Raw genomic sequence first — 26,981 nt, 5'->3', positions numbered from 1 at the left:
GTTTCCTCCATCTGCATATTCTCCACTTGTTATTCCATTTTTTAAAAATAATAGCCATTCTGATGGATATGAAATCATATCCTATTGTGGTTTTGATTTGCATTTTCTTAATAAGTAAAGATGTTGAACATCTTTTCTTTTTCTTTTTTTTTTTTGAGATGGAGTTTTGCTCTTTTTGCCCAGGCTGTAGTGCAGTGGCGTGATCTCGGTTCACTGCAACCTCCGCCTCCCAGGTTCAAGCGATCTTCCTCCCTCAGCCTCCCGAGCAGCTGGGATTACAGGTCCCTGCCACCATGCCTGGCTAATTTTTTGTATTTTTAGTAGAGATGGGATTTCACCATGTTGGCCAGGCTGGTCTCGATCTCCTGACCTCAGGTGATCCACCCACCTTGGCCTCCCAAAGTGTTGGGATTACAGGTGTGAGCCACTGTGCCGGGTTGTTGAGCATCTTTTCATGTGCCTGTTAGTCATTTGTTTTCTTCAATATAGAGAAGTGTCTTTTCAAGGCCTTTGCCCATTTTGGAATTTTCTTTTTGTTGTTGTTGAGTTGTAGGCTTTATATATTCTGGATCTTAATGTCTTATTAGATATATGATTTGCAAATATTTTTCCCCACATTACTGAATTTTAAGTTATAAAAAGTATATTTAATTTCTTTAGCAACATGATAGATTTGCCTCAAACCCAGTGAACATTTAAAAAAAATGTCAATAAAAGTTTTTCATCCTTATCAGCATATCCAATATGCTGTTGCATTTTTACAGTCACTACATAGATGCTTCTGTATTTTCTAAATTTCATTTAACTTTATTTGTATCGATATTCCCATGTATTTACATGGCTTAAATGTAACATCCTTTGTTGTTCCCTTCTGTTCCTGAACAGCCTCTAGCACAGTACCACACTCTTTCTAGCTTACTATTCAGATTACTATTGAATTGATAATCATTCTGCTATCGTTTTATCAAATGATGAAGGTTTATTTAGCCCAGATTCTTTTTTTGTATTATATGTAGTCCTTAGTTGCAACCCACAGAATCCATTCTAGCTAACATAATCAGGAAAAAAAAAATTAAAAACATTTGGAAACTCACAGAATCTCCAGGACACCCAACAAACAGGTTAGGTGAACAGGAGCACTGCCCACACTATAGTGTGGGTATTGCCACAGTGAAGCTTTATCCCGACATCACAGCTTACACCAACAGTGCTGGGGTCTGGAAGCCAGAAGTGCTGTTGCAGTTTTCCCTTGAGAGGTGGATGCCTCTTACCACCTCCCTTGCCAGAAAGATGGGTTTCCTCATTTGTTTAAGTCCTTACATTGCTACCTCTGAATTGAAGTCTCTCCTCACACTGCGAACTCTAAACTGAGGTCTTATCATGTGGATGCAGGTGGTTGGTAGGCACTAGATCCCACTGCCAGACAAGGGAAGCTGAGAAGGTGAGTTCTGGCTTCTATTTGGGGAAGGAAGGATCCATACTGTGGCAAATTTTCAAACACAGGAAACATAGGCAAAGATTCTAGATGGCCACAGCATAACAATGTCTATTACATTTTTAAATACATATTTGACCTATACAGAAACTACTTATGCGCACTTTGATATTTATGTCTGCACAGTCTACAAAGTTTTGGCTAATGAGAATCTTCCAAGTGAAAATATCTTCTTTCAGAAAGCAGTGGAAGAAGTAGTGTCATAGGTTATATATCAGTGGAGCCTGCAAGGTCACCTGCAAATATATGCAAATAAGATTCTGTATTTTTCTCATTTTAAAATGTAGTATCAGGAGAAGAGTAAAATGTGGTTTAAGGTGGCAAATAAAGGAAAGCTCTAGCTGGATGACTGTTTTCTATATAGTCAAATATTGGAGTCAGCCTTAAAAGCAAAAAAGGCCTGTCTGCCAAATAGCTTCCAAAGCTCTTCCAAGGAATTGGCTTTGAGTTTTATCCCATAATACTTCATTGTGTTTAATAAGAATTACTCAGCCTTAATATTTTCTTTTAAAATGCTAAGCCTCTCGTTTGTCACGTATTAATTATTCATTTTCTGAATTTCTTTTGTCTTTGTTCCTCAACGACTTACATGCCAACTTGGGAGTCTACCAAACCAGTTTGTAACTGGGTGTGTTTGTAACTGAATCAGGCAACTACATTATGATGAAGTGTATTTGTATGTAGATATGAATGTCACCTAAGGATATTTTTATAGCATCAGTTGTTAGGGGCTGGCATATGAACCGCTTAATTTTTTTTTCATTTATACATACCTGTCTTTGGGATTATAAAATTTTCCTTTTCATGCCTATTTCCTTCTAGTTACTCTTATATAGCATGTCAGATTTAAAGTGAAGCAACGTAAAAAGTTGTCCTATTAAAATAAATTTATCATGTCTTCTCTGGCACCTGTGGAAGTTAATAAACTTGAAATACAAAAAAGAAATATGTAAGATGAATTTTGAGTATTCTGTAAAAGAGAACTTTAACTTCCCATTAGACAATTGAATTACTTATCTTTTCTTGTGAGGAGTAATGTGTGCTTACTTCACTGGAAAGTATTTTTTGGGGTTGGGGTAAATGTTTTTTTTTTTTTCTTTTTCAACTTCTAGATTCAAGGGGTACATGTGCAAGTTTGTTACTTAGGTATATTGTGTGATGCTGAGATGTGAGGTATCAATGATCCCACCACCCAGGCACTGAGCGTAGTACCCACAGTTAGTTTTTCAACCTTTGCTGCCCCCCTTCTCCCTCTAGTAGTCCCCAGTGTCTGCTGTTGCCATCTTTTTGACCATGAGTATCCAATGTTTAACTCCCACTTATTAGAACATGAGGTATTTGGTTTTCTGTTTCTGTGTTAATTTGCTAAGGATAATGGCCTCCAGATGCATCCATGTTGCTGCAAAGGACATGATTTTGTTCTTTTTTATGACTGCATAGTATTCCAATGGTGTATGTATACCACATTTTCTTTATTCAGTCTGCCATTGATGGGCACGTCTTTGCTATTGTGACTAGTGCTGTGATGAACATGCAAGTATATGTGTCTTTTTGGTAGAACGATTTGCTTTCTTTTGCATATATACTCAGTAATGAGCTTGCTGGGTTGAATGGTAGTTTTGTTTTAAGTTCTTTGAGAAATTTCCAAGCTGCTTTCCACCATGGCTGAATTTATTTACATTCCCATCAACAGTGCATAAGGGTTTCCTTTTCTCCGCAGCCTTGCCAGCATCTGCGTTTTTTTTTTTGACTTTTTTTTTTTGAGTCGGATTCTTGCTTTGTTGCACAGGCTGGAGTGCAGTGGTGCACTCTTGGCTCACTGCAACCTCTGCCTCCCGGGTTCAAGCTATTCTCCTGCCTCAGCCTCCCTAATAGCTGGGATTACAGGTGCGCACCACCACGCTTGGCTAATTTTTGTATTTTTAGTAGAGACAGGGTTTCACCATGTTGACCAGGCTGGTCTCAAACTCCTGATCCCAGGCAATCCACCTGCCTTGATCTCCCAAAGTGCTGGGATTACAGGCATGAGCCATCACACCTAGCCTTTTATTGACTTTTTAATCGTAGCCATTCTGACTGGTGTGAGATGCTGTCTCACTCTGGTTTTGATTTGCATTTCTTGAAGATTAGTGATGATGACTATTTTTCTTCATTTTGTTGATGGGCCACTTCTTTTGAGAAGTATCTGTTCATGTCCTTTGCCCGGTTTTTAAATGGGGTTGTTTGTTTTTTGCTTGTTCAGTTGTTTAAGTTTCTTTTAGATTCTGGATATTAGACCTTTCCCAGATGCATAGTTTGCAAATATTTTCTCCCATTCTGTGGGTTGTCTGTTTACTCTGTTGATAGTTTCTTTAGCTCTGCCAAAGCTCTGTAGTTTAATTAGGTCCCACTTGTCAATTTTTGTTTTTGTTGCAATCGTTTATGAAGACTTAATCATAAATTCTTTTCCAAGGCCCATGTCCAGAGTGGTGTTTCCTAGGTTTTCTTCTAGAATTCTTATTGTTTGAGGTCTTACATTCAAGTCTTTAATCCATCTTGAGTTAATTTTTGTATATGGTGAAAGGTAGGGGTCCAGTTTCATTCTTCTGCATATGGCTAGCCAGCTATCATAGCACCATTTATTAAATAGTGAGTCCTTTCCCCATTTTTTTTTGTCTACTTTGTTGAAGATCAGATGACTGTAGGTGTGTGCCTTTATTTCTGGGTTATCTATTCTTTTTCATTTGTCTAATATGTCTGTTTTTCACCAGTACCGTGCTGTCTTGGTTACCATAGTCTTATAGTATAGTTTGAAGTCCAGTAATGTGATACCTCTGGCCTTGTTCTTTTTGCTTAGGATTGCTTTGGCTATTCAGGCTTTTATATGGTTCCATATGTGTTTTAGAATAGTTTTTTTCCAATTTTATGAAAAAATGATGCTAGTAGTTTGACAGGAATAGCATTGAATCTGTAGATTGCTTCAGGCAGTACTACCATTTTAACAATATTGATTTTTTGAATCCATAAACATGGGATGTTTTTCCATTTGTTTGTCACATGTATGATGTCTCTTAACAGTATTTTGTCATTCTCCTTGTAGAGATCTTTCACCTCCTTGGTTAGATGTATTCCTAGGTATTTTTATATATTTTTTGTGGCTATTATAAAGAGGATCACATTCTTGATTTGACACTCAGTTTGAACATTATTTGTGTATAGAAATGCTTCTAATTTTTGCACATTAATTTAGTATCCTGAAACTTTGATGAAGTCATTTATTAGTTCCAGTAGACTTTTGGTGGAGTCTTTAGAGTATTCTTCTCACTCTGTCACCCAGGCTGGAGTGCAGTGGCTTAATCTCGGCTCACTGCAACCTCTGCCTCCTGGGTTCCAGCGATTCTCCTGCCTCAGGCTCCTGGATAGCTGGGACTACAGGCATGCGCCACCATGCCTGGCTAATTTTGTGTTTTTAATAGAGACGAGGTTTCACCATGTTGGCCAGGCTGGTCTCGAACTCCTGACCTCAGGTGATCAGCCCACCTCGACCTCCCAAAGTGCTGGGATTACACGTGTGAGCCACTGTGCCTGGCTCCTTTATTTCTTTCTGTTGAGGGATTGCTCTGGCTAGTACTTCCAATACTATGTTGAATACAGTGGTGAGAATGGGCATCCTTGTCTTGTTTCAGTTCGCGAGAGGAATGCTTCCATCATTTGCCCACTGAGTATGATGTTGGCTGTGGGCTTGTCATAGATGCCTCTTATTATTTTGAGGTATGTTCCTTTGATGCCTACTTTCTTGAGCGGTTTTTATCATGAGGAAATGTTGGATTTTATTGAAAGCTTTTTCCACATCTTTTGAGAGGATCATATGGATTTTGTTTATTCAGTGTACCTTGATGTTCAAATACGTTTAGAAACTCTCCACACAACATCTTTCCTTGAGACCTTCTCAAGACACGTGAAATGTATCAGAGGTTTTGAGAAGTGAAGAAGCTGTTAGGCTTAAAACAGTGCTTTTCATATGTATTTATATTTGGGCAAGGACCCTGCTGCTCCTGTCTCCCGCCCACCCTTTTGTTTTGGGGGGAAGGAGAGCACATCTACATTGTGAAAACAATGTTCCTTAGTGCGTGTTTCAGGAAATGTCTGATAGGCAACAAAAGGGTAGTGATGGAGCTTTGGGAGGCTGGGGTTGTGAAAGAGAAGAGGCGCCAGGGCCATACATATTAGCCAACTATGTTCACAATTTGGACGAACTTTGAAATAAGCTTCTCTGTAATTTTTCTATTAAGCAGGTATTGTCGTTCTTACTATCTCTGTTTTCTCCTAGAATGCCCAAAGCTGAACTACTGGTCTCTGGTCCCTTCCAAAACTTGGCACTCTTGTAACCTGCCTCACCCCAATAACAGGTGGCTTTGTTCTTCTAGTTGCCCACACCTGAGCCTTGGAGTTATCTTGTTTCTTCTTTTTCACCCATATCAGCGAGTTCTACAGGCTCTACCTTCAGACTATGTTTATAACTCTATAATTTCTCTCCATTTTCACCTTTACCACCTGATCTATAATCTTTCTCCTGTCTTGTCAGACTTAATTTTTGCACTGCCTAGATTTGCTTGCCCCCACCTACCTCCTGGCCTGGGGCTGCTTGTTCAGTGTCACACCCTTACTCATGCCACCTTGCCTCATCTGACACTGTCAGGGGGTGATGGCCGAGCATGACCCTCAGGATGATTGTCGACCCCTGTACCTGGACTCAGGTGAAGCATCAGGCTGTGGGCATGCACTCTGGCTGCTCAGTAGCTGTCTTGAGGAGTCAGATCACAAAACCTGACTTGTGTGTGTAGGTAGCAGGGAGGTGGGGAATCACGCTTTGGGGGGACTTTTGACCAATAACAGACAGGATGAGAAAGGAGCCAGCAGATACAACTCTCTCCTTCCTCCCCCTATGGTGCTCCTTGCTCAAATGCAGTGAGAAGATGGGAAGTGCTATTTCAGACCCAGTAGCATCTCTACTGCAGGGCATCTCATCATCTCCCACAGCAGAGACAGCCCTCCCCTGACAGCTCTGAGGTGTGGTCATCCCATCCAGCCTGGCTCTACCAAATCCCTCACGCCAGAGCAGTTGGCTGGGTTTCTGGGAAGCATTGACCGACGTGCTGATGCACTCCCTCCTTCTCTGCCTCACTGCCTTAACTCTTGCCGCTTTGGAGTTTTCTTTCCAGATAAAGCATCTGCAGCTAAGCTTGGCCTGAGCAACTTTTCTGGGACCCTGGACAAAGGATTATTGCAGTAGCCTCTTTACTGATCTTGCTTCTGCTCTGGCATCGCAAGTTTGTTTTCAGTAGAGTGGCCAGAGTGATCTTTAAAAAATATATCTGATAAGTTATTACTGTGATTAAAACTCCTGAGAAACTTCTCCGACCACTCAAAAACCAGAGTCCTGAATGGGTCCCCAGGCCTGCTTGGTCTAGAGCCCGTTTCTCTCTGGAGCCACATCTCCTGTGGCTGTCCCCTTGCCCACTCTACTCCAGGCTCCCTGGCCTCCTGGTTGTTCTTCCTACAAAACCAGCATGTTCCCATCTCTGGGCCTTTGCAGTGGCTCTTCTCTCTGTCCTAGAAAGTGCTTCTCCCTGATATCTGTCAGGCCCATCCCCTCATCTCTTCCAGTTTGCTGCTAAAGAGACGTTCTGTAACTGACCTACATAAAACTAGAACCACTCTCTTCTCCCATGCTGTCTTGCTCTGGTTTTTAGTTTTCTCCATAGTACTTTTTATTGTTAGGCATAATTTAAACTTGTTTGTTTATTGTCTGTCTCTCTCCTCTAGAATGTAGCCTCCATGATAGGATAGGCTTTGTCTGGAATAATCCTTATATATACTTGTTGAATGCATGAATGAACAAATGAAAAAATGAACTATAGGCATGTTTGCTGTGAAATATCTGCAGCTTGAAGTAGATATCATCCTACTGTGATAAGTTTAAACTTAAGTATTTAAGTGTCAATCATGAAGAGTTTTTGTAGGCATGGTTGTGTGTGAGATTTTAATAGATAACAAATATTTTTCTGTAATACATGATAAAACTTTTTTGTTCTTTTTATTTAAAACATTTTAAATATTGTCAAAATAATCAGGGCTTTTGAGAATAAGTTGGTCTTTACTCACTGTGAAATGTAAATCATATGCTAACAGTGAGCTATGGCCAAAATAATTAAGCTTAAGTGGTTTTTCTTTGCTCTTTTATTCCTGTCAAGAAATATGAACTCTTTATTTTTCAAAGTTGAAAAGAAGTTGATGTATGAGAGCAAGTCTACACATAATTACACAGTGATTATTATCATAATGATAAATGAGGTCAAGGTTACATGTACAGTTTGGTGTTTGGAACCTCTTTAGAATCTCTGTTGCCTTTTGCTTTCCCATGGAACATTATCAGAAATATTGGTGAAAAGTGCTACCCAGGAATAGTGCCAACCAGCTCTCATTTTGTCTAAAAGCATAAAATTATATCTCACTTTTAGGGACTAGGTAAAGTGTATGTTGGAATTTTAAAAATTACCGTTACTTCGCCTGGACCAATGATTTCTTTTACTTACATCCACTAATTATTTTCATTCTGAGACTTTAAATCACCACAAACCTAGCCAAACCCCTTTGTCTAAAGTAAAACAGCTCTATTAGAGAGTTGAACATGAATATTAAATAGTTCTTGTGCATCCATTACTGATTTTTGTTCGAACTCAATAATGAAGTTAATTACCCTCTAGTACTCAATGAATGAGACTTAAGAAACAAATGCCAGAGTCTTTTAGCACATACAGGACCCCATAGACTTTGGCAGATGCCTTCATTAGAGTTGAATTTTGGTTCAAAAAGAACCTATAATTCAAAGGATTTGTAGTTTAAAAATTCTAGTTAAATTTAAGTCGTATGTTAGCATATGATTTTAACATCATGTTAGCATATGATTTTAAATTAACTAGAATTTTAAAACTATGCTAAACTTTAATAGATCGCTAAGGTTTAGATGGTAATAAAGCACCAGAATAATTTCTCTGCTTCTTCAGAACAGATGTTATTCTTGTGTTCTCAATTTATTTTTGTGTTATTGTTTGCTGAGATAATTGTTAAAACCATATTATTTGAATATTCAAATTAAATGATGTTCTTTGTTGATTGTGACTTAATCTCTAGCTTGTTCTCCATCCAGTGAGATTTCTTTTCATTAATTTTGAACTGTCAGAATGTTGGTACCATGGTTTGAAGAAAAAGATGTGAATCTACCATTTTTCTAAATTTTTTATGGCTTTGCGTATCAATATATGGCAAAGGCAGTATATTTAAAATCCAAGCATTTTTCGCTATGAAGACATCATCTTTTGCATTTCCTTCATGACTGTAAATTCAAAAGGTTTGTGATCCCATTATTTTAACTAAGAACAAAAACAAAATACAAACGTATATACATATACTCTTATAGACATGTTTGGCATAAACTCTTCTATATGAGATATTCATTTTACCCGAAAAATTATACTTCAGAAAGAGAGTGTTGCCTTATAATTTAGTCTTCAGAAAGGAAATCTCTTCGTATTACTCAATTACTAAACTTTTCAAAAATAGCAAATCAAGAAAGTACTGCTTGGATAAACTACATTAGCCTGAAGAAACTTAATACCAGTTCTACATGCTTATTGAGGTCACTCAGTGGAATTGGCCAAAAACCATACAAATGAATTTAAAGATCTAGAAGTAATTTTTAGGAGGATGACCTCACAATTACAAGTGTTGGATGTTATTGTAAACAAGCCTTTTGAAAATTACTTTATAAAGCAATACAGTAGGTGATTACTTTGTGGAAATCACAAATAGCTACTGGGTATTTGTGGTGGGCATAAAATTTCCAGCGACATCATTATACACGAACTCAAAAAGGGCTAGTTCTCAAGTAACTCTGACTGAAGGAAAGTTGGTGTGTCCTTGAACACTGTTAGATGATTTAAAAGGTAGCTCTGTTGATGATAGTGACCCTGATTTCAAAGATGCACATGAGAAAGTAGAATAAAATCATTTCATGAACTTTGAGTAGAAAATATACAATATTTCCAAATGAACATGCTAAGGTAGTGTTATATAAAATATGTTGGAGGCTTCTCCTTGTGTGAAGCTCTGTGGGAGCAGGGATTCATTGTTTTATCGTCTTTGCCTGGAGCCAGAGCCAGTGTCAGTCATGCTCAATAAATATGTCTTGAATTCATAAATGAACCTGGTTATAAACTCACAGGAAATACTTGCTGAAAATATTTTGCAGAGCATGGATAAAAACTTGACAGGGTTGGTAAAAGGTTTTCATAAGCATTGTCCAGTTCAGTAGTCAGGGGATAAGAAATCCTTTCTCTATTTTTTAATGATATTACCCGGAATTATATCTTTATAAATTCATAACAGATCCTAAAGATTACCTCAGATGGCTTCTTCAAGCACATATTTATTGAATACAAGCTAGCCAGACCTGTTAAATGGGATAAATACCCTTTTCCCTTCCCATGTTAACACTTAAGAGCTGTAATTCTTCATGCCAGTTAAAAAAAAGTTCAAAAAACAGAGTTTGTTTTACTAATGTAGGACTTAATTTTAATATAAAAATAGTAATTAAACTGAATATAAAAAATAAAATATGTTTAAATTATAAATTATACAATATGAAGTCATTTGACTATTTTGGCTACATCCTTAAACATTTATGTAATGAAAATGGCCAGAAATCTAATTTTGGATATTCTCATGGGGAAAATAGGGGATTAACTTTTATTCTAGTTGTCTTATATTTGGGCACATACAGTGGGTATGTGTGTAATGTATTTGTGTTTAGACACAGAAAAAGGTCAGGAAAGATGCACAGTGAACTGTTCTCAGTACCAACACTTATATCCTCTGCCCTGCCTGCCTATCCTCTGGCCTGTTTTGTTTTTCACTTTAGCACTTATTACTGCCTATCATATTTTGTATTGTACTTGTTTATCTTTATAATTGACTGCCTCCTCTTCTAGAATGTAAGCTCCATGAGGGTGGGGATTTTTTTGTTGCATTTTGTTCTGTTTTGTTCACCATCGTATCCTTGGATCTAAAAGCACCATTGTATAGTGGATGCTCAACAAATATTTGTAGAGTTAATGAATAAGCTATAGTACCTGAACATTTTAAAGGTTGTTGATGATTGTCAAATTATTTTCTTAAAAGGACATACTAGTTTATATTCAATAATGTCTCTGTGAGCATAAATATGCCAATATAATATGTTAACCTATATAATTTACTAGGTGAAATTGTTATCTTAATTTTTGATTACTAGTGAAGTTGAATATTTAAAAATTATTATTATGTGCATTTCTTGTTTTTTATTTTTAGCAATATTAATAATACATTTGTTAAAAAATTGGGACACACGAAAATGTTCATTTATTCAGTACGTAACTATGGAGTGATTTTTTCTTTGTTGCTTACTGTGTTGTATGGTGAGGATACAGCATTGAACGAGACAGTCATGTTCCTTTTTCCAGAGATTATGCTCTACTGGGCAATACCAATGCTACACAAATAGAGAAGAAAATTTAAAAAAATCACCAATGATGCTAATGCAGACACAAACACTGGTGAAGGCTTAGATTATATTTTTTAAATCTTTATTCTAATGTGACCATGAACATTAAAATAAATTATAGCTTTCTTTCTTTACTTAGAATATCTTGAATATTTTCTCTTGCCATTAAATGTAGAATTTATAAACTTTTAATGGTTGTATGATACTCCACTTTATGAAAGTACAGTATTTGTTCGAATTAATCGTCTATTCTGGGACATTTAGATCATTCATAATTTTGCACTATTATAAATAAAATAGCATCACTTACCCTATATATAAATATTTTCTTTGCATCTCTAATTATTATCTTATGTGTGAGTTTCCTATTGCTGCTGTAACAAATAAACATAAACTTAGTGGCTTAAAGCAACACAGGTTTATTATCTTATAATTCTGGAGGTCAGAAGTCTTAAAATCAAGGTATTGACAGGGCTGCATTCCTTCTGGAGGTTCTAGGGGAGAATTCATTTGCTTGGCTTTTCTAGCTTCTAGGGGCTGCCCATACTACATGGCTCATTATCCCTTTTTCTATCTTTGAAGCCAGAAGTGTAGCATCCCAAAGCCTTCTCTCTGACCTCTACTCCATCTCCAAATCCCCTTCTCTGATTTTAACCTTCCTCAGTCCTTCTTGTGATTATACTGGGCCCACCTGCATAATTCAGGATAATCTCATCTCAAGTTTAATCACATCTGCAAAATCCTGATTCCCATGTAAGGTAACATTTTCACAGGTTTCAGGGATTAGGATGTGGACATCTTTGGGGATTATTATTTTGCCTATCAAACCTTAAGAAATGTGCCAAAACGTAAAACTAAAAAATGCAAAGTAATTTTTAAGGTTTTAAATGTATACCGCCAAATATTCATTGAAATATTGAGTGTTAATTGATGCTCACAACTGCATTGACGATATTTATTTATCTGTTTATTTATTATACTGTAAGTTCTAGGGTACATGTGCACAACATGCAGGTTTGTTACATAGGTATACATGTGTTGGTGTGCTGCACCCATTAACTTGTTATTTACATTAGGTATATCTCCTAATGCTATCCCTCCTCCCTCCCCCAACCCCACAACAGGCCCCGGTGTGTGATGTTCCCCACCCTGTGTCCAAGTGTTCTCATTGTTCATTTCCCACCTATGAGTGAGAACATGTGGTGTTTGGTTTTCTGTCCTTGTAATAGTTTGCTCAGAATGATGGTTTCCAGCTTCATCCATGTCCCTACAAAGGACATGAACTCATCCTTTTTTATGGCTGTGTAGTATTCCATGGTGTATATGTGCCACATTTTCTTAATCCAGTCTATCATTGATGGACATTTGGGTTGGTTCCAAGTCTTTGCTATTGTGAATAGTGCCGCAATAAACATACGTGTGCCTGTGTCTTTATAGCAGCATGATTTATAATCCTTTGGGTATATACCCAGTAATGGGATGGCTGGGTCAAATGGTATTTCTAGTTCTAGATCCTTGAGGAATCGCCACACTGTCTTCCACAATGGCTGAACTAGTTTACAGTCCCACCAACAGTGTAAAAGCATTCCTCTTTCTCCACATCCTCTCCAGCACCTGTTGTTTCCTGACTTTTTAATGATCGCCATTCTAACTGGTGTGAGATGGTATCTCATTGTGGTTTTGATTTGCATCTCTCTGATGGCCAGTGATGATGAGCATTTCTTCATGTGTCTTTTGGCTGCATAAATGTCTTCTTTTGAGAAGTGCTGTACTGACGAGTTTTAAATCACACCTGGTCCTTTCTAGCATTTGATATTCTCATTTTTAAAAAGTCTTTGCACTTTCAATAATAATAATGGCAAAGATTTATTATATGCCAGACACTAATCAAATAATAATCTCCAAAGATGTCCCCATCCTATTATAGTTATTAACTCATTTAATCCTCTGAAAACTTTATGGCATGGGTACTTTATTATCCTCTTAATAGGTGAAGATACTGAGGCTTATTAAAGACACAAAGAAACTTGCCTAAATCACACAACTGGAAATAGCCACGCTAGGATTTAAATGCAGAATTCTAGCAGAGAAAGAGAGAAAGAAATACACAAACAGATATCCATTTTCTAAATCTTCATCAGGACGTATGAACACACACACACACACACACAAAAAAAATTCCATAAGAATGTCCCTAAGATAGCTTTGATAAAAAATAAAATCATAATGCCTAATGTTGAATACTGTGTGGCTTAGTGGAAAAAGATTTGTAGAGAATGATATAGTTAGGAGGAGACTTGGAAAGGGGAAATGAGTGAGGCAGTTGAAATTGCATAGGTCTTATGACAAGCCTATACTTTCTGGCCTAGTGCAAATTGTAAAACTTAACTCTTCTTTTAGAGGTATCTGTAGCAGAAATTATACTGCTAGTGTTTTGCAGAATAGGATTTGAAATTTTATTGAGTCAATAATGATGAAAAGTAGAAGCTTTCAAGGAGGGCTAATTATAAAGCAAAGAAGGCTCAAAATGGGAAGACAAATTTAGAGAGGATTTTCTTAGGCTAATTTTAGGGATCTTTGTGAGTTAATTATTATATATATTATAGTATATGTTATAAAATATTAAAATAATTATAATTTTACAAGACTTAAAAAAATTCAGCTAACTAGATATAGAGTACTAATGTTTATATCACTTCTCATTTTTTCATTGACTTTTCCATAAATATGTCAGAAATGATCACCTTATAAATTATGAGAAAGCATCAGTGAAGAGGACCGTAAATATTTTATAGTAAGGAACCATTCATGAGTGGTCATTCACTCAAAACAAATTTATGTAAAACAAAATCAAAGTCTTTGTTGTTCACACCTGTAATTGACCGGATCACGTGTGTTTCTATTATTTCTTGAATTTTTAAGTAGTTTATATCTTTCGACTTCTATAAGCATGTGAATAGGTTACTTTCAGCTCTACATTTTTTGGGCATATGCTAGCTACTTGCTGATCTTTAAACTACTTTCATAAAGTAGTTAAATTTTTAGTTTTTCTTTTGATTATTGTTGAGTTGGCAGATAAAATAATGCACTCAGTTATAATTGTTTTAATTATAATGAGTTATAATTGTTTACTGGTGTGTATGTGCCTGTGACAGGTCACAGTGCAATTGGCATGCTTTGAGAAAAGAGCCAAACCTTTCTTGTCTGTCCTCGTTACTTTCCTTTTGTTGTTTTTCAGGGTCAAAACCAAGAGCAGCATTGAATTCTTTCGTTCCAAAATAAAAGTCATTTTTTGTTTGCTTTTTGCCAATTATAAAAATAGTACATTCTTGCCAGGCGCGGTGGCTCATGCCTGTAATCCCAGCACTTTGGGAGGCCGAGGCAGGTGGATCACGAGGTCAGGAGTTCGAGACCAGCCTGGCCAATATGGTGAAACCCTGTCTCTTACTAAAAATACAAAAATTAGCCGGGTGTGGTGGCACGCACCTGTAGTCCCAGCTACTCAGGAAGCTGAAGCAGAAGAATCACTTCAACCCAGGAGGTGGAGGTTGCAGTGAGCTGAGATCATGCCACGGCACTCCAGCCTGGGCGACAGAGCAAGAGTCCATCTCAAAAAAATAAATAAAGATATAAATAAAATAATAGTATATTCTCAATGAGAAAAAAATTCAAATTATTCAAAAGAGTTTAAAGGAAGAAGAATTACCTCCAAATCTCACCACCAGGAGATAGCCTCTGTTGATATTTGCTGTTTTCTCTGTCTTAAGGTGCACACATACATATACACATACACATACACTTTATAAAACTTGGATTTTTACTGAAGATATTCTGTAACTTCTCTATGTAGTAAATAATATGGATATTGCTTTGTGACAGTAAATATGGATGTTATCTTTTTAACATCTCTATTTTCATACATGTATGTAATCTTACACTCTTATCTTTACATACTTGTCTACAATTTCCTTAGCAAACATTTCCAGATATAGTATAACTAGGTCTAATAATCAGAAGAATTATATCAATTTATACCACAAATGACAAGAGGGACAGCACATTTTCTTAAATCCTTGCTGGCATTAGACAGTGTTCATTTATTCAATCTTTGCCAAGCTGCTGGGTAAAACTGGTTAATGTGGATTTCTGTCATTATTGATGAGGTTTGGCATCTTTTATATGTTTATCGATCATTTAAAATTTGGTATTTTTGAATTGCTTGTAATGAAATTTCTATCTTAACTGTTTTACTTTCAGGACTTGAGCTTTGTAAGAATTGATGAGACTGGGCAACTGAAAATATTCTGTGCTCCTTAAAAGACGTGGGAGCTATAGTTTATAAGTAGCTCTCTCTCTGTATTTGTTGTATTTAGTATCCATATATAGAAATAGGTAATTGGGTATTACCATAAGGAAGTCTTCACTCCCCAAATTGAAGACTCTTGACCTTCTTTCTTCAATTTAGAACAGTTTTATCAAGAAGAATACTTCTATTTTGTAGATGCATGGTTAATTAATTACTTATTTACAGGACTTTTGCATTCATATTGCTCTGTTTGCCAGTTTGGAATTTGAAATGCTTCTCCTCGCAGGAACAAATGGCATATTAGTTTGTGTTCACTTGAATGCCACTTTGAAGTGTTATTTGCAAGTGACAGAAACTTAGCTCAGACTGGTTTCCTAAAAGTTGTAAATACGGACTCATTTAATTGACCAGGTCCAAATGTAGGCCCAGTTAGGGGTAGAGTCTGAAGCAGGGGCTCAAATCATGTCACCAGAAACCAGTTTTTTTCTCCATGTATCTCAGCCTTGTTTCTTCTAGGTTGGGTGCATTTTTATATATGTTCTCCCCTTATTGCATCAAAATGGCTGTAGTAGCCTCTGAACTTATCTCCATCCAAGGTTTAACCTGGTAAGAAAGATCACGCAACTCTTGCTATTAATAGTTACACAAGAAAAAGCCAGGGGTCACCTCTTATTGTGCCTAATTGGCTTGTTTTGAGTTGCATGCCCATCCTGAAACCGGTCTGGCTAGTCTTACTGGCTCAGGCACTTGACCCGGGCTTCTAGAAGCTAGGAGAGGGGGATGTGAGGCCATCTGAACCACTTCAACAGAGCATGAGTGAGGTAAGATTCCTCCAAAGAAAATCTGGGACTATTGCCAGAAAAGGAGGGGCCAGATGCTGGTAAAACAGAAAACAACTGTCCACTCATTTTGTATCCTCAGTAGAGTGCTCAGTACATGATAGGTAATCTCACAGATACTTACTTACTGCCTGACAATAGCACTATTGGGACTATATTTAAGATATTTGTAACATAAATAGAATTTTGTAGGTTTCCTGGGAACTTCATTGTAGGTGTTTCCAAGGTAAAAAATTTGACCTAAATGTCAAACAATTACTTAAAAATGAGCATTCAGATAGATAATCATATAAGTTCAGACATATTAAATACTTTTTAAGCTAGCAGTGTTCTCAGAAACAGGAGAACAAGGAGGATAATCAGTAATAATCAGGAGTTGATTTTAGGAAGTATAATTCACTTATTCTCTTGTATGTATTCAGTCAATAGACGTTTATTGAGGGCCTATTCTGTGCCAATTACTGCAATGCCTGGGTGCTGAGAGTACCCATGTGAATGAGACATGGTGTCAGTACCCATATGAATGAGACATGGTTGTCTAGTGAGGGAGCCACTGTCCTGGGAAAAATGTGACAGTAGAGTGAACTGGAGTGTGATGAGAGTGCACAGGTCAGCCTTCATGGTCCGTCACAGCAAACGGAGCTCAAGTCATTACATCTGCTTTTCAGACCTCCAGTGGAAAGGCCAGAGAGCATAGGGAACTACCACTCTCTTCCTTTATAGAACACTCTCTGAGAGTCTGATGCACTTATTCTGTCTCATTAGTCTGACCTTAGTCCATGGCTGCATCTAGCTGTAGAGAGGTGGCAGATATCCTTTTAGCAGGGTGCATTGCCACATTGAATAAATTCGATGTTTGGTTATTGAAGAGCAGGAAGAAATAAATGATGGGATATGCAAATAATTTTTGCAGAGATAGTATAACTAGAAATCATATTTTTGAGTCATTAGTAAAACATATTAGTAAAATTTCATTAGTAAAATTTTAATTTGATGTAAAATTTACTTCAAAGAGACTGAGCACTAAGGAGAAATTGTGAAGTTCCTTGAGTTCTATAATAGGAAAAATATGTTGTTTGCTATCCATCTTTCATACTGTTTCTTAAGTACTCATTTGCTTAGTGTTGAGTTTAGCATATTGCTAGAGAGTTTGACAAGGGAATTGAAGATTGATATCATCAAAAAAGGCACGGCACTATTTCACCTAACGTCCGGCTTTGTCTGGGAAATATTAGTTTCTCTCCTGATAGACAGTTATAAGTAGAAGGAAAAAATTAAGCATTAATGCAATGTTACTTCATGTTGATTCCCACAAATCAGGTTTTCTCTGTACCGAATATGGAAAGAGAAATTTTTTTTTTTTTTGAGACAGAGTTCCACTCTTTTGCCCAGGCTGGAGTGAAGTGGCACGATCTCGGCTCACTGCAACCTCCACCCCGTAGGTTCAAGTGATTCTCCTGCCTCAGGCCCCGAGGAGCTGGGATTACAGGTGCCTACCACCATGCCTGGCTGTTTTTTGTATTTTTAGTAGAGACGAGGTTTTGCCATGTTGGCCAGGCTGGTCTCAAACTGCTGACCTCAGGTGATCCACCCACCTCAGCCTCCCAAAGTGCTAGGATTAAAGGCATGAGCCACCACACCCGGCAGAAAGAGAAAATTTATATTGTTTGTCATAGTTTACTTATAGACTTACTATTTTTATTCCTTAATAGTTATTTTAAACGTAGTATCTAGGAAAGGCAAATTAATAGACAAACATAACCATAAAAGAGCATTTCTCTTGTATCGGTTCTTTAGTTTCTATCCAGTGAATTAGGGTGAAAAGGCCAAGATCTTTGTCAATGATGGCAGGTAGTAAAAGATGATCTGAAGACCTACACTTCTTACCTAAATGCTCATAGAGTATTAGGGCTAGAAAGTGTCTTTAGAGGTTTGCTTAGTGGGACTATCCTCCTCCAAATTGGATAAAAGAAGTAATAAATATCCTGGGAAGAAAATTTTTCTGCCCTGTGTTAAAAAAATCCTTTCCCCAATACCTCCGATTTCTCTCTTTCATTCTAGGGTTTGATAGCAAGGTCAGGAAAGCTTTTCCCATCAATACTAGTCTCTTGGGATTAAATTTTAGCCCGTTTTCGGTTTTTCCTTTTTTTTTTTTTTTTTTAAAGTAGAGATTGGAATCAGCTAGTTTTTATCGTTTGTGAAGATCTCTTCTTACATTACTTGAAAGTCTTTCAAAAATATTTCTCCTGCAATTCATCTCCCAGATGAACAGTATCAGTCTTAAGCTTTTGTCACTGGTCTAATTTTCTAACCTTAATAATAATGATAATGATTGTTGTAATTTTGATTTTTAAATTTTAATTAAAATAATCATTATCATTATTATTTTATCTATTTAATCTATAATATTCCAGATAAATGCCAAGCAGTGAATATGAATTTTAATAATTATTGAGCATTTACTATATCCTAGGCGTTCGTTACCTATATGCTTTTTAGAGACCAGTTTATGCCCCTGGAAATTGAGGTCCCTGCATCCTCAGGACTAAGGGTACTGCTGGGCTATGTGGCCTTTCTGTAGCCCCTGCTGAAAGTGGATAACTAAATTGCTTTTTCTCTTCTCTTCTGCCAAGGAAACCTGGTGCGAAGTTGTGGGTTGAGGGGCTGGGGAAACTGTATTAGCTACCTCATGACATTAACATGACTTTAAATAGGCTTTCCTAGAGACATTCCGGAAAGATTATTCATGCCTTAATTTTTTTTCTCAAGGTCCTCCTCAAAACTCCAAATTGCATTATACTATCTGACATAACATCTTTCTTTTCCATTCCTTGTAAATTCCTTCAGTGTGCTCCTTTTTTTTACATTAATTTGCCTATTTCTCTCTTACACCACTTCTCTGGCTCTGGTATGTCTTTTGGTATTTTGTTGAAAAATAAATTCTCCTAAGATACAGTGTCAAGGACGTGATAATTTCGTAGATCCCAGCAGTTCCTATCCATATTTTGGCTGGTGGTCTCTTATATTTAGTTGGGTGTTAGTAACAATAATAATCTAAGGTATGTCTTGACACAAAGTAAATTTTTTTTTGACTATTAGCTGACTATGGAAACTTTCTAAGGAAATTGGATCTTTGAAAAATATTTTTAATGTATTTTTTATTTTATTCTTGGAAATAATTTATCAGCAATTTTTAAAATGCAAGAAATTTTTTTTTTTTTTCCGAGACAGAGTCTCATTCTGTCATCTAGGCTGGAGTGCAATGGTGCAATCTCAGCTCACTGCACCCGCCGCCTCCAGAGTTCGAGCAATTCTCCTGCTTCAGCCTCCTGAGTAGCTGGGATTACAGGCACGTGCCACCATGCCTGGCTAATTTTTGTATTTTTAGTAGAGATGGAGTTTCACTATTTTGGCCAGGCTGGTCTCAAACTCCGAACCTCAAATGGTGCGCCCTCCTTGGCTTCCCAAAGTGCTGGGATTACAGGTGTGAGCCACCTCACCCAGCAAAATACAAGAACTTTTAAAAAGAACCAAGCAATATACTTTACTAATAGTGATAAAACATTTGGCAGCAATTTTAAGTTCAGATCCTTATAGATCTGTACGTTCTTTAGTACTTTTATTCCTAACTAAGCCAGCACTTTGAATGAAAGGACATTGGATGTATTCAACTGATCTTTCATCTTACAACTAGATGTCAGTGTTAACATAACTGATTAAATGTCTCAGGTGTGAGTATAATGAGTAATTCAGTAGTTACTCACCTATATGAGATATAGATTAGAAAATAAATAATAAAGAAGGAATAGAATTTTAAAAATTTCTTTCCTTATTTCAAAGTGGACTGGTTATGCCTTAATTTTCTTTCTCAAGGTCCTCCTCAAAACTTCAAACTGCATTATATTATCTAACATAACATCTTTACATTTACATTTTTTACATTTGCATTTACATTTTGTAAATATTGATTTTTTTCCCACATTAATAACTGCACAAGAACAGTTAAATTTTTTTATTTATTTGGTTAGGAAAGTCAAGAAGAGTGTGAACTTGTAAAGCTTTTCACTACTACCAACAAAAAGTTCTTCCCTACAGCTTTTCCAGAAAGAATCATCAGAAAAAGAAAGTATTGCTATTCAAAGTGTGTATGTGTGTGTGTTTCTTATCTATTTTGGTAAGAAGCATATTGAAAGCAAGAATTATGTATGTATCCTCAGTGACATTTCTAACATCTTACCTAGAAGTCTCTCTTGAAATAACTAAATCTACCTTTTAAATTTAGTCCTCATATAAATGGAAGTGTGATGTCCTTATGTATTTCCTTTCGGAGCCAATCTGACGACCTTTTAAAATAATTTGTACTGTGTTTCTCAGCCAAGTGTCGTGGCTCAGACCTGTAATCCTAGCACTTGGGAAGGCTGAGGCAGGCAGATCATTTGAGGTCAGGAGTTCGAGACCAGCCTGGCCAACATGGTGAAACCCTGTGCCTACTAAAAATACAGAAATTAGCTGGGTGTGGTGGCACGTGTCGGTAGTTTCTGTTACTCTGGAGACTGAGGCAGGAGAATCAAATTGCTTGAACCTGAGAGGTGGAGGTTGCAGTGAGCCGAGATCATGCCACTGAACTCCAGCCTGGGTAACAGAGTGAGACACTATCTCAAAAAATAAATACATAAATAAATAAAATAATCGTGTTTCTCTAAGTAGGATATCTCACCTTCTTTTTTTAAAATCAGGCTTCCTGTTAATAAATATGAAATCCTGAATAATAACTGAAATATCATGAATAAAGTCTAGGCAAAGTAATACGTCAAAGTACTGAAAACACATCCTCTTCGTCTGTTTCAATGAAAAGATACTCACGAATCCCTTTCCCAAATTCTGCCTCCTTTTTGAGAATTACTACTCTTGGATCACTCAAGTGATGGAGCTCACATAGGCAAAATTCTATAGAACTATATTCACTTTGACATTTTTAATTATACATTTTCAAAATCTATATATGTAACTTAAAAGTAAAGAATTTTGGAGATTATAGATTTAAACTGTATACTAAGAAATATCAAGACAACTAGTCTTTGGAATTCAAGTTAAGATTTTGATAGAATTGACAGGTTTGCTTTTTAAAACTTATCTGTAAGTTTAACCTTTTCCTTAGAAACAATAACCGCCCCCCAATTCTATTTTGAAAAGGCAAGTTGAATTATTGTCAGTAATATCTTAGTACATCCATTTCTCTTAATGGAAATAACTTTTTAAGTTATGCAGTAGGTCCTAATTTTATAACAGTGTAAAATATGTGCATCAATCCATGCAAACAGTGCATTTGCTTATTGGCTTTGAAAATCTATTCTTTCCTGAGAAAGAACTTTCAGTTCTTCAGTTTTTGGATCACCATATGGAATACTCATTTGGCAGTTGATTTTCGTCAGTTTTTGTGACCTCCAGGCATATAACACAAGAACATAAAATTAATTATTGATTACAGTACAGATTCAGCACATCACTGTACGTTTTCACTCTGCCTGAAAAAAAAGATACAAGTCCTATTAATCGATATCAGGCAATCCCAGTTTGCTTCATATATGGTGGAAATACAAGCAGGCTACATCATGCTGATTACAACATATTTAACAAAACAGTAAAATAGTACAATGAAGTTTATTTAATTTTCAGCTCTCTTACAGTGATTAGTAGTAGCTTAATTCTTGACTTGAATTATGATAGTTTTGTGTTTGCAAATTGATCCTTATATATTAATATTTTCTTTTGTTTAGAAGCCTTCTTGATGTATGTTTCAAGATCTGATGGCTTTAACAGATATAATTTATAACCTTAAATTTATTTTATACTAAGGCCAGTAACTAGTTATTGCATTTAAATGCAGAAGAGGCAGCTGTCTATGGCATTACTAATTAGACCACCAAGTTTGCAGCATGCAGGGGATCTTACTTTTCAGCAGGGTACCTGCTGAGTGTCTTGAGCCTATCAGCCATTTAGTATAAATCCCTGGAGACATTTGTGCCTTTCTTTTATTCCTGGCCTCATCTCTTCTAGGCCTCAGTGGAAGGTGATGATTGTTTTCTGAGCGTGTGTGAGCCTTTCTCTTTGCCGTGTCTCCTGTGGTCTGCTTTTATTTCCGGGTGCCTGCTGCATGAGTCCTAGTTCGTCACACCATTCTTTTTTTTTTTTTTTTTTTTCCTTTTTTGATATTTGGGATAAGCTAATCAGCTAACTATTAATCAGCTAGTGGTATTAAAGAATTGGCTACTTGGATCTACTATGTAATATTGTATTGCTTTCTCTGATGATTTTCTTAAGTCTCAAATACTTTTATTTTTAAAACTTCACACTTTCTCCTGACTTGGGTCAGGGCATGCACATAATTGGTTTTATACATATTTGGGGAAAGAGAGTGATCATTGTAAAATATAGCTACTGCTACAATTGTGGAGTTGCAATTTTGGCTAACATTAAAGAATATGCTGGAATTCTCTGAATCTGAAAACATTTTGAAAATGGTTTTTTTCACCAGCAAGACAGAAAGGCAGTGAAGGCGTTCCTTTATAATTATTTCCCTTATTCTTCTTATATTCTCTCCTGGTCTGTCAACATTTAAAATGTTGGTAAATGAACCATTTACATTTGGATACCAATTAATTGTTCATCTCATTTAAAAACTTATGTAAGCTCTAATTGGGTGAATTTTGTCAAATGTGAATTACATCTCAATAAAGCTGTTACTAAAAAAAAAAATTAAAGCATTTTCAATGGTACTGTGAAGCAACTTTGTATTAATGTGAGAAGGTGCAGAACAAATGGTAGTTTATTTATATAAAGTTCCAAATCATAGGGTTTTTAGAATATATCTCACTTTTCAACTTTTGGTTTTTTTAACTTAGGAAAACTTTCTATTTGACTTATAAGTGTGTCTCTTAATGAGGGAGGAAAGCAAATATAAGAGGTAAGCGCTAAAATATTTAAATCTTATCTTTAGCATTGGAATGCTGTTTAGAGAGATGAACCGGAAGTCCGTGTTCAAATATTTCACTTCTTGCCTGGCTTCCCCAGGCCTGACCTTCCACTGACAGTCTGAGATGAGGCTAATAAATGAGGAAATAAGGAAATGGATTACTAAATTCTGCTATTTTGATTTCTTTCTATAATGAACTTAAGGACTTTTCTTTTCAAGATATTCCATTTATCATTACAGAAAGCTGTATACCTGCACAAGTGGTGGCTGCCATTGATGTCAACACTGTCGCTAATGAAGTATACAAGTATAATTTTCCTCACACACAGTTACTTGCCAAGACAATTGAAGTGAGTAATTGTCATTGTTTTAATAAGTATGTAGCAAGGGAAATGTGATTGAAAAACACTGCCTAATACTGGTTTCCGCTGGCTTAATTGGAAGATAAAGCATATATAAATTTAAGAGTTCAGGAGAAGGGAATTAACATTTTGTATCCTATCAGAAGATAGCATGCTTTTAAAAAAAAAGCCCAGCTACAGACAGGGAGATCAATATTTTGGTCTCTCAGAGAAATAATTGAAAAGTAAGGATATGCTTGACTTCTAAATGCTTGGTTCTGTGGTGATATTGAACTTCGAAAAAGTATTTACTTTTATTAAATACTTATGCAATATATATAGCATGCAGTAAGAACAAGGGAGAAAATCATTGGCTATTACTGAATGCTTCTTATTTTAGCAAACCTGTCAAGGTTAACCTTTTTCACCCGTGGTGACTTCAGCCCAAGTATTGAAACACTGATTTATGTTGAGTTATTTTTTAAATAATGTGAAATTGGCTGGGCGTGGTGGCTGACGCCTGTAATGCCAGCACTTTGGGAGGCCGAGGCAGGTGGATCACGAAGTCACGAGTTCAAGACCAGCCTGGCTGACATAGCGAAACCTGGTCTCTACTAAAAATACAAAAATTAGCCAGGTGTGGTGGCACATGCCTGTAGTCCTAGCTACCCGGGAGGCTGAGGCAGGAGAATCACTTGAACACAGGAGGCGGAGGTTGCAGTGAGCCGAGATCGCGCCACCGTACTCCAGCCTGGTCGACTTTGTCACAAAAAAAAAAAAAGAAAGAAATTGTGTTGTTTCTCCTAATTTATCATGAAAAATTTTACAAACAAATTTCTCATGGAATTTCTCATAACTTACATGCAATAAACATGTAGTTTATTGTATGTAATTTTAAGTGGGCAGTTTGAGTTTCGACTCAGTCATTAACTGTGTAACTACCACCACCACAATCAAGACTTAGAACATATCCATCATGCTAAATTGTTCTTAGTGCCACATTTCTGTCAGTCTCCAACCCCAACCCAGGCGACAATGGATCTGCTTCCTTTCATTATGGATTAAGTTTTCCCTTCCTAGTGTATCACAGATAAAATCATAAAAGTGTAATTCTTTTGAGTGGAACTGCTTTTGTTTAGTGTTGATGGTTTTGGAATTCATCATGTTTTGTTGTATATCAATAGTTTGCTCTTTTTTATTGTTGAGTAATATTTTGTACAATAGAATATCATATACTACAATATGTGTATGTATTCACATTATTATAGACATTTAAGTAGTTTCTAGTTTTTTACCATTACAGGTAAAGTTGCAATGAACATATATGTACAAATCTGTGTGGATCTTAGTTTTCATTTATTGTAGATAAATACCTACATCTGTTAAACTTTATGAGAAAATACCAAATTTTCCAAGTTTTTGAAGTGTTTTTACCATTTTACATTGTCACTATTAATGTTTAACTGAGAAATTTCACATCCTTGCCAACATTTGATATTGCTGGTCTTTTAAATTTTAGCCATTTTAGTGAGCATGTAGTGGTATTATGGTTTTTAATTTGCATTTCCCTGATGACTAATGAGGTTGAGTATCTTTTTATGTGCTTATTGGCAATTTGTATATCTTCTCTGTCAATAAATTTCTTCCCCAATTTTTATTATTTGGGTGTTTGTATTATTATTATTTAATTGTAAGTGTTGTTTATCTTTTCTGGATTTAAGTTGTCAGAAATATGCATAACAAATATCTTCTCCAATTCTGTAGCTTTTCTTTTTATTTCCTTAACTATGTCTGTCAAAACACAGATGTTACCTTTTTTTTTTTTTTTTCTTGTAGAGGACATGTTTTTTGTGTCCTAAGAAATCTTTGCTTACTCAATTTTTCTCCTGTTTTCTGAAATTTTATAGTTTTAGTTTTTCATTTAGGTCTTTGAACATTTAAGGTTACTTTTTTGTGTAGATTGTGAGGTATGGGTCAAGATTTATTTGTTTTCTTACAAGGGGACATAACATCGTCCCAGAACCATTTACTGAAAAGAATGTCCTTTCCCTAATCAATTTCTTTGATGCCTTTATTTTAAAAAATCATGTATGTGTGGTCTATTTCTGAACTCTCTCTTCAGTAGTATTTATGTTTATTATTATACCAGTAACACTGTTTTGATTGCCATAGCTTTATAGTATGTATTAAATTCAGGCAGTGTTAAGTTCTTGAACTTTTGTTTCTCTTTTTCTAAGTTATTTTGGCTACACTGTTCTTTACACTTCTGTGTAAATATTAGGATCATTTTGCCAATTTCTAAAAAAAAAATTTGATTGAAATTGCACTGATTCATTTTGGGAGAACTGACATCCTAATAAAATAGAGTCTTCCAATGCACAAATATGGTATCTCCTTTTATTTAGGTCTTCTTTAGTTTTTATCAGCAATGTTTTCTAATACTTAGTATATAAGTCTCACACATATGTTGGTTAATTTTTCCCTAAATATTTTTGGGGTTTGGTGCTATTATAGGTGAGTCTTTTTAAAATTCATTTTCCAATAGTTTGTTGCTAGCATATAAAAAATATACTTATTTTTGTTTATTGCTTTGTATCCTGTGTCTTCTATATTCACTTATTAGTCCTGCTAGCTTTAATATGAATTTTTAAAGGATTTTCTCCATATGCAATTATATTGTCTGAAAGACAATTTTACTTTTCCCCTTTCAATTTGTGACTTTTCTTTCTTATCTTATTGCATTGTCTGGGATCTGTTGTACAATGTTAAATAAAAAGGGTTAAGGTGGATATCTTTGCTTTTTTCCAAATGTTAGGAGTGGAGTATTTAGTCATTTATCATTTAGTGTGGTGGTGTAGTTTTTCATAGGTGCCTATTATCAGGTTAAAAAAGTTCCCTTAACATCTGATTTCTGAGATTTTTTATTATGAATTGGTGTTGAATTTTGTCAAATGTGTTTTCTGAATCTTTTGATGTGACTATATTATTTTTCATTTTAATGCTTTAATATGGTAACTATATTAATTACTTTTATGAATATTAAATCAATCTTGCATTTCTGGAATAAATCCTACTTAGTCATGATGAATCATCTTTTTAATGTAGTACTGGATCCAGTTTGCTAGTATTTTATTAAGAATGTTTGCATTTACCTGCATAGTGTTTTTTTTGTGGTTTCTTCATAATGTTTTAGTATGGTTTCAGTATTAGGATAATAGTAGTCTCATATTTTCTGGAAGAGTTTGTGAGGAACAGATATTAGTTCCTCTATAAACATTTGATAGAATTTTGTTAGTAAAGCCTCTTGGTCCTGGGGTTTTGTTTTTTTGGGGGGAAGGTGTTTATGAATTTAACTTTTTAAATTGCTTTAAGTTTACTGAGGCTATTTGTTAATGTTTGCACATATACTTTCATCCTTTTAATCTTACCCTAATTATGTTTTTATAT

At 35.8% G+C, this 26,981-nt stretch overlaps 1 protein-coding gene across 5 annotated transcripts in view; it reads left to right on the top strand.

Annotated features, from left to right (window-relative positions):
* The window catches only part of TRDMT1 (tRNA aspartic acid methyltransferase 1), a 72,832-nt gene that overhangs the window by 19,309 nt on the left and 26,542 nt on the right, over positions 1-26,981 (top strand). For 4 of the 5 annotated variants that reach the window (XM_024254139.3, XM_024254141.3, XM_054522003.2 and 1 more), the window contains one exon: positions 23,434-23,543. The exons of the other annotated variant lie outside the window; for it this stretch is intronic. In XM_024254139.3, the coding sequence (XP_024109907.2) occupies positions 23,434-23,543 (110 nt within the window). The remainder of the gene's footprint in view (positions 1-23,433; positions 23,544-26,981) is intronic. 5 annotated transcript variants of the gene reach the window in all.

The sequence above is a fragment of the Pongo abelii genome, chromosome 8 (assembly GCF_028885655.2).
Source record: "Pongo abelii isolate AG06213 chromosome 8, NHGRI_mPonAbe1-v2.0_pri, whole genome shotgun sequence".
Classification (NCBI taxonomy): Eukaryota; Metazoa; Chordata; class Mammalia; order Primates; family Hominidae; genus Pongo; species Pongo abelii.
Note: the sequence above shows the minus strand (reverse complement) of the source record. Positions and strands in the feature narration are given on the sequence as shown.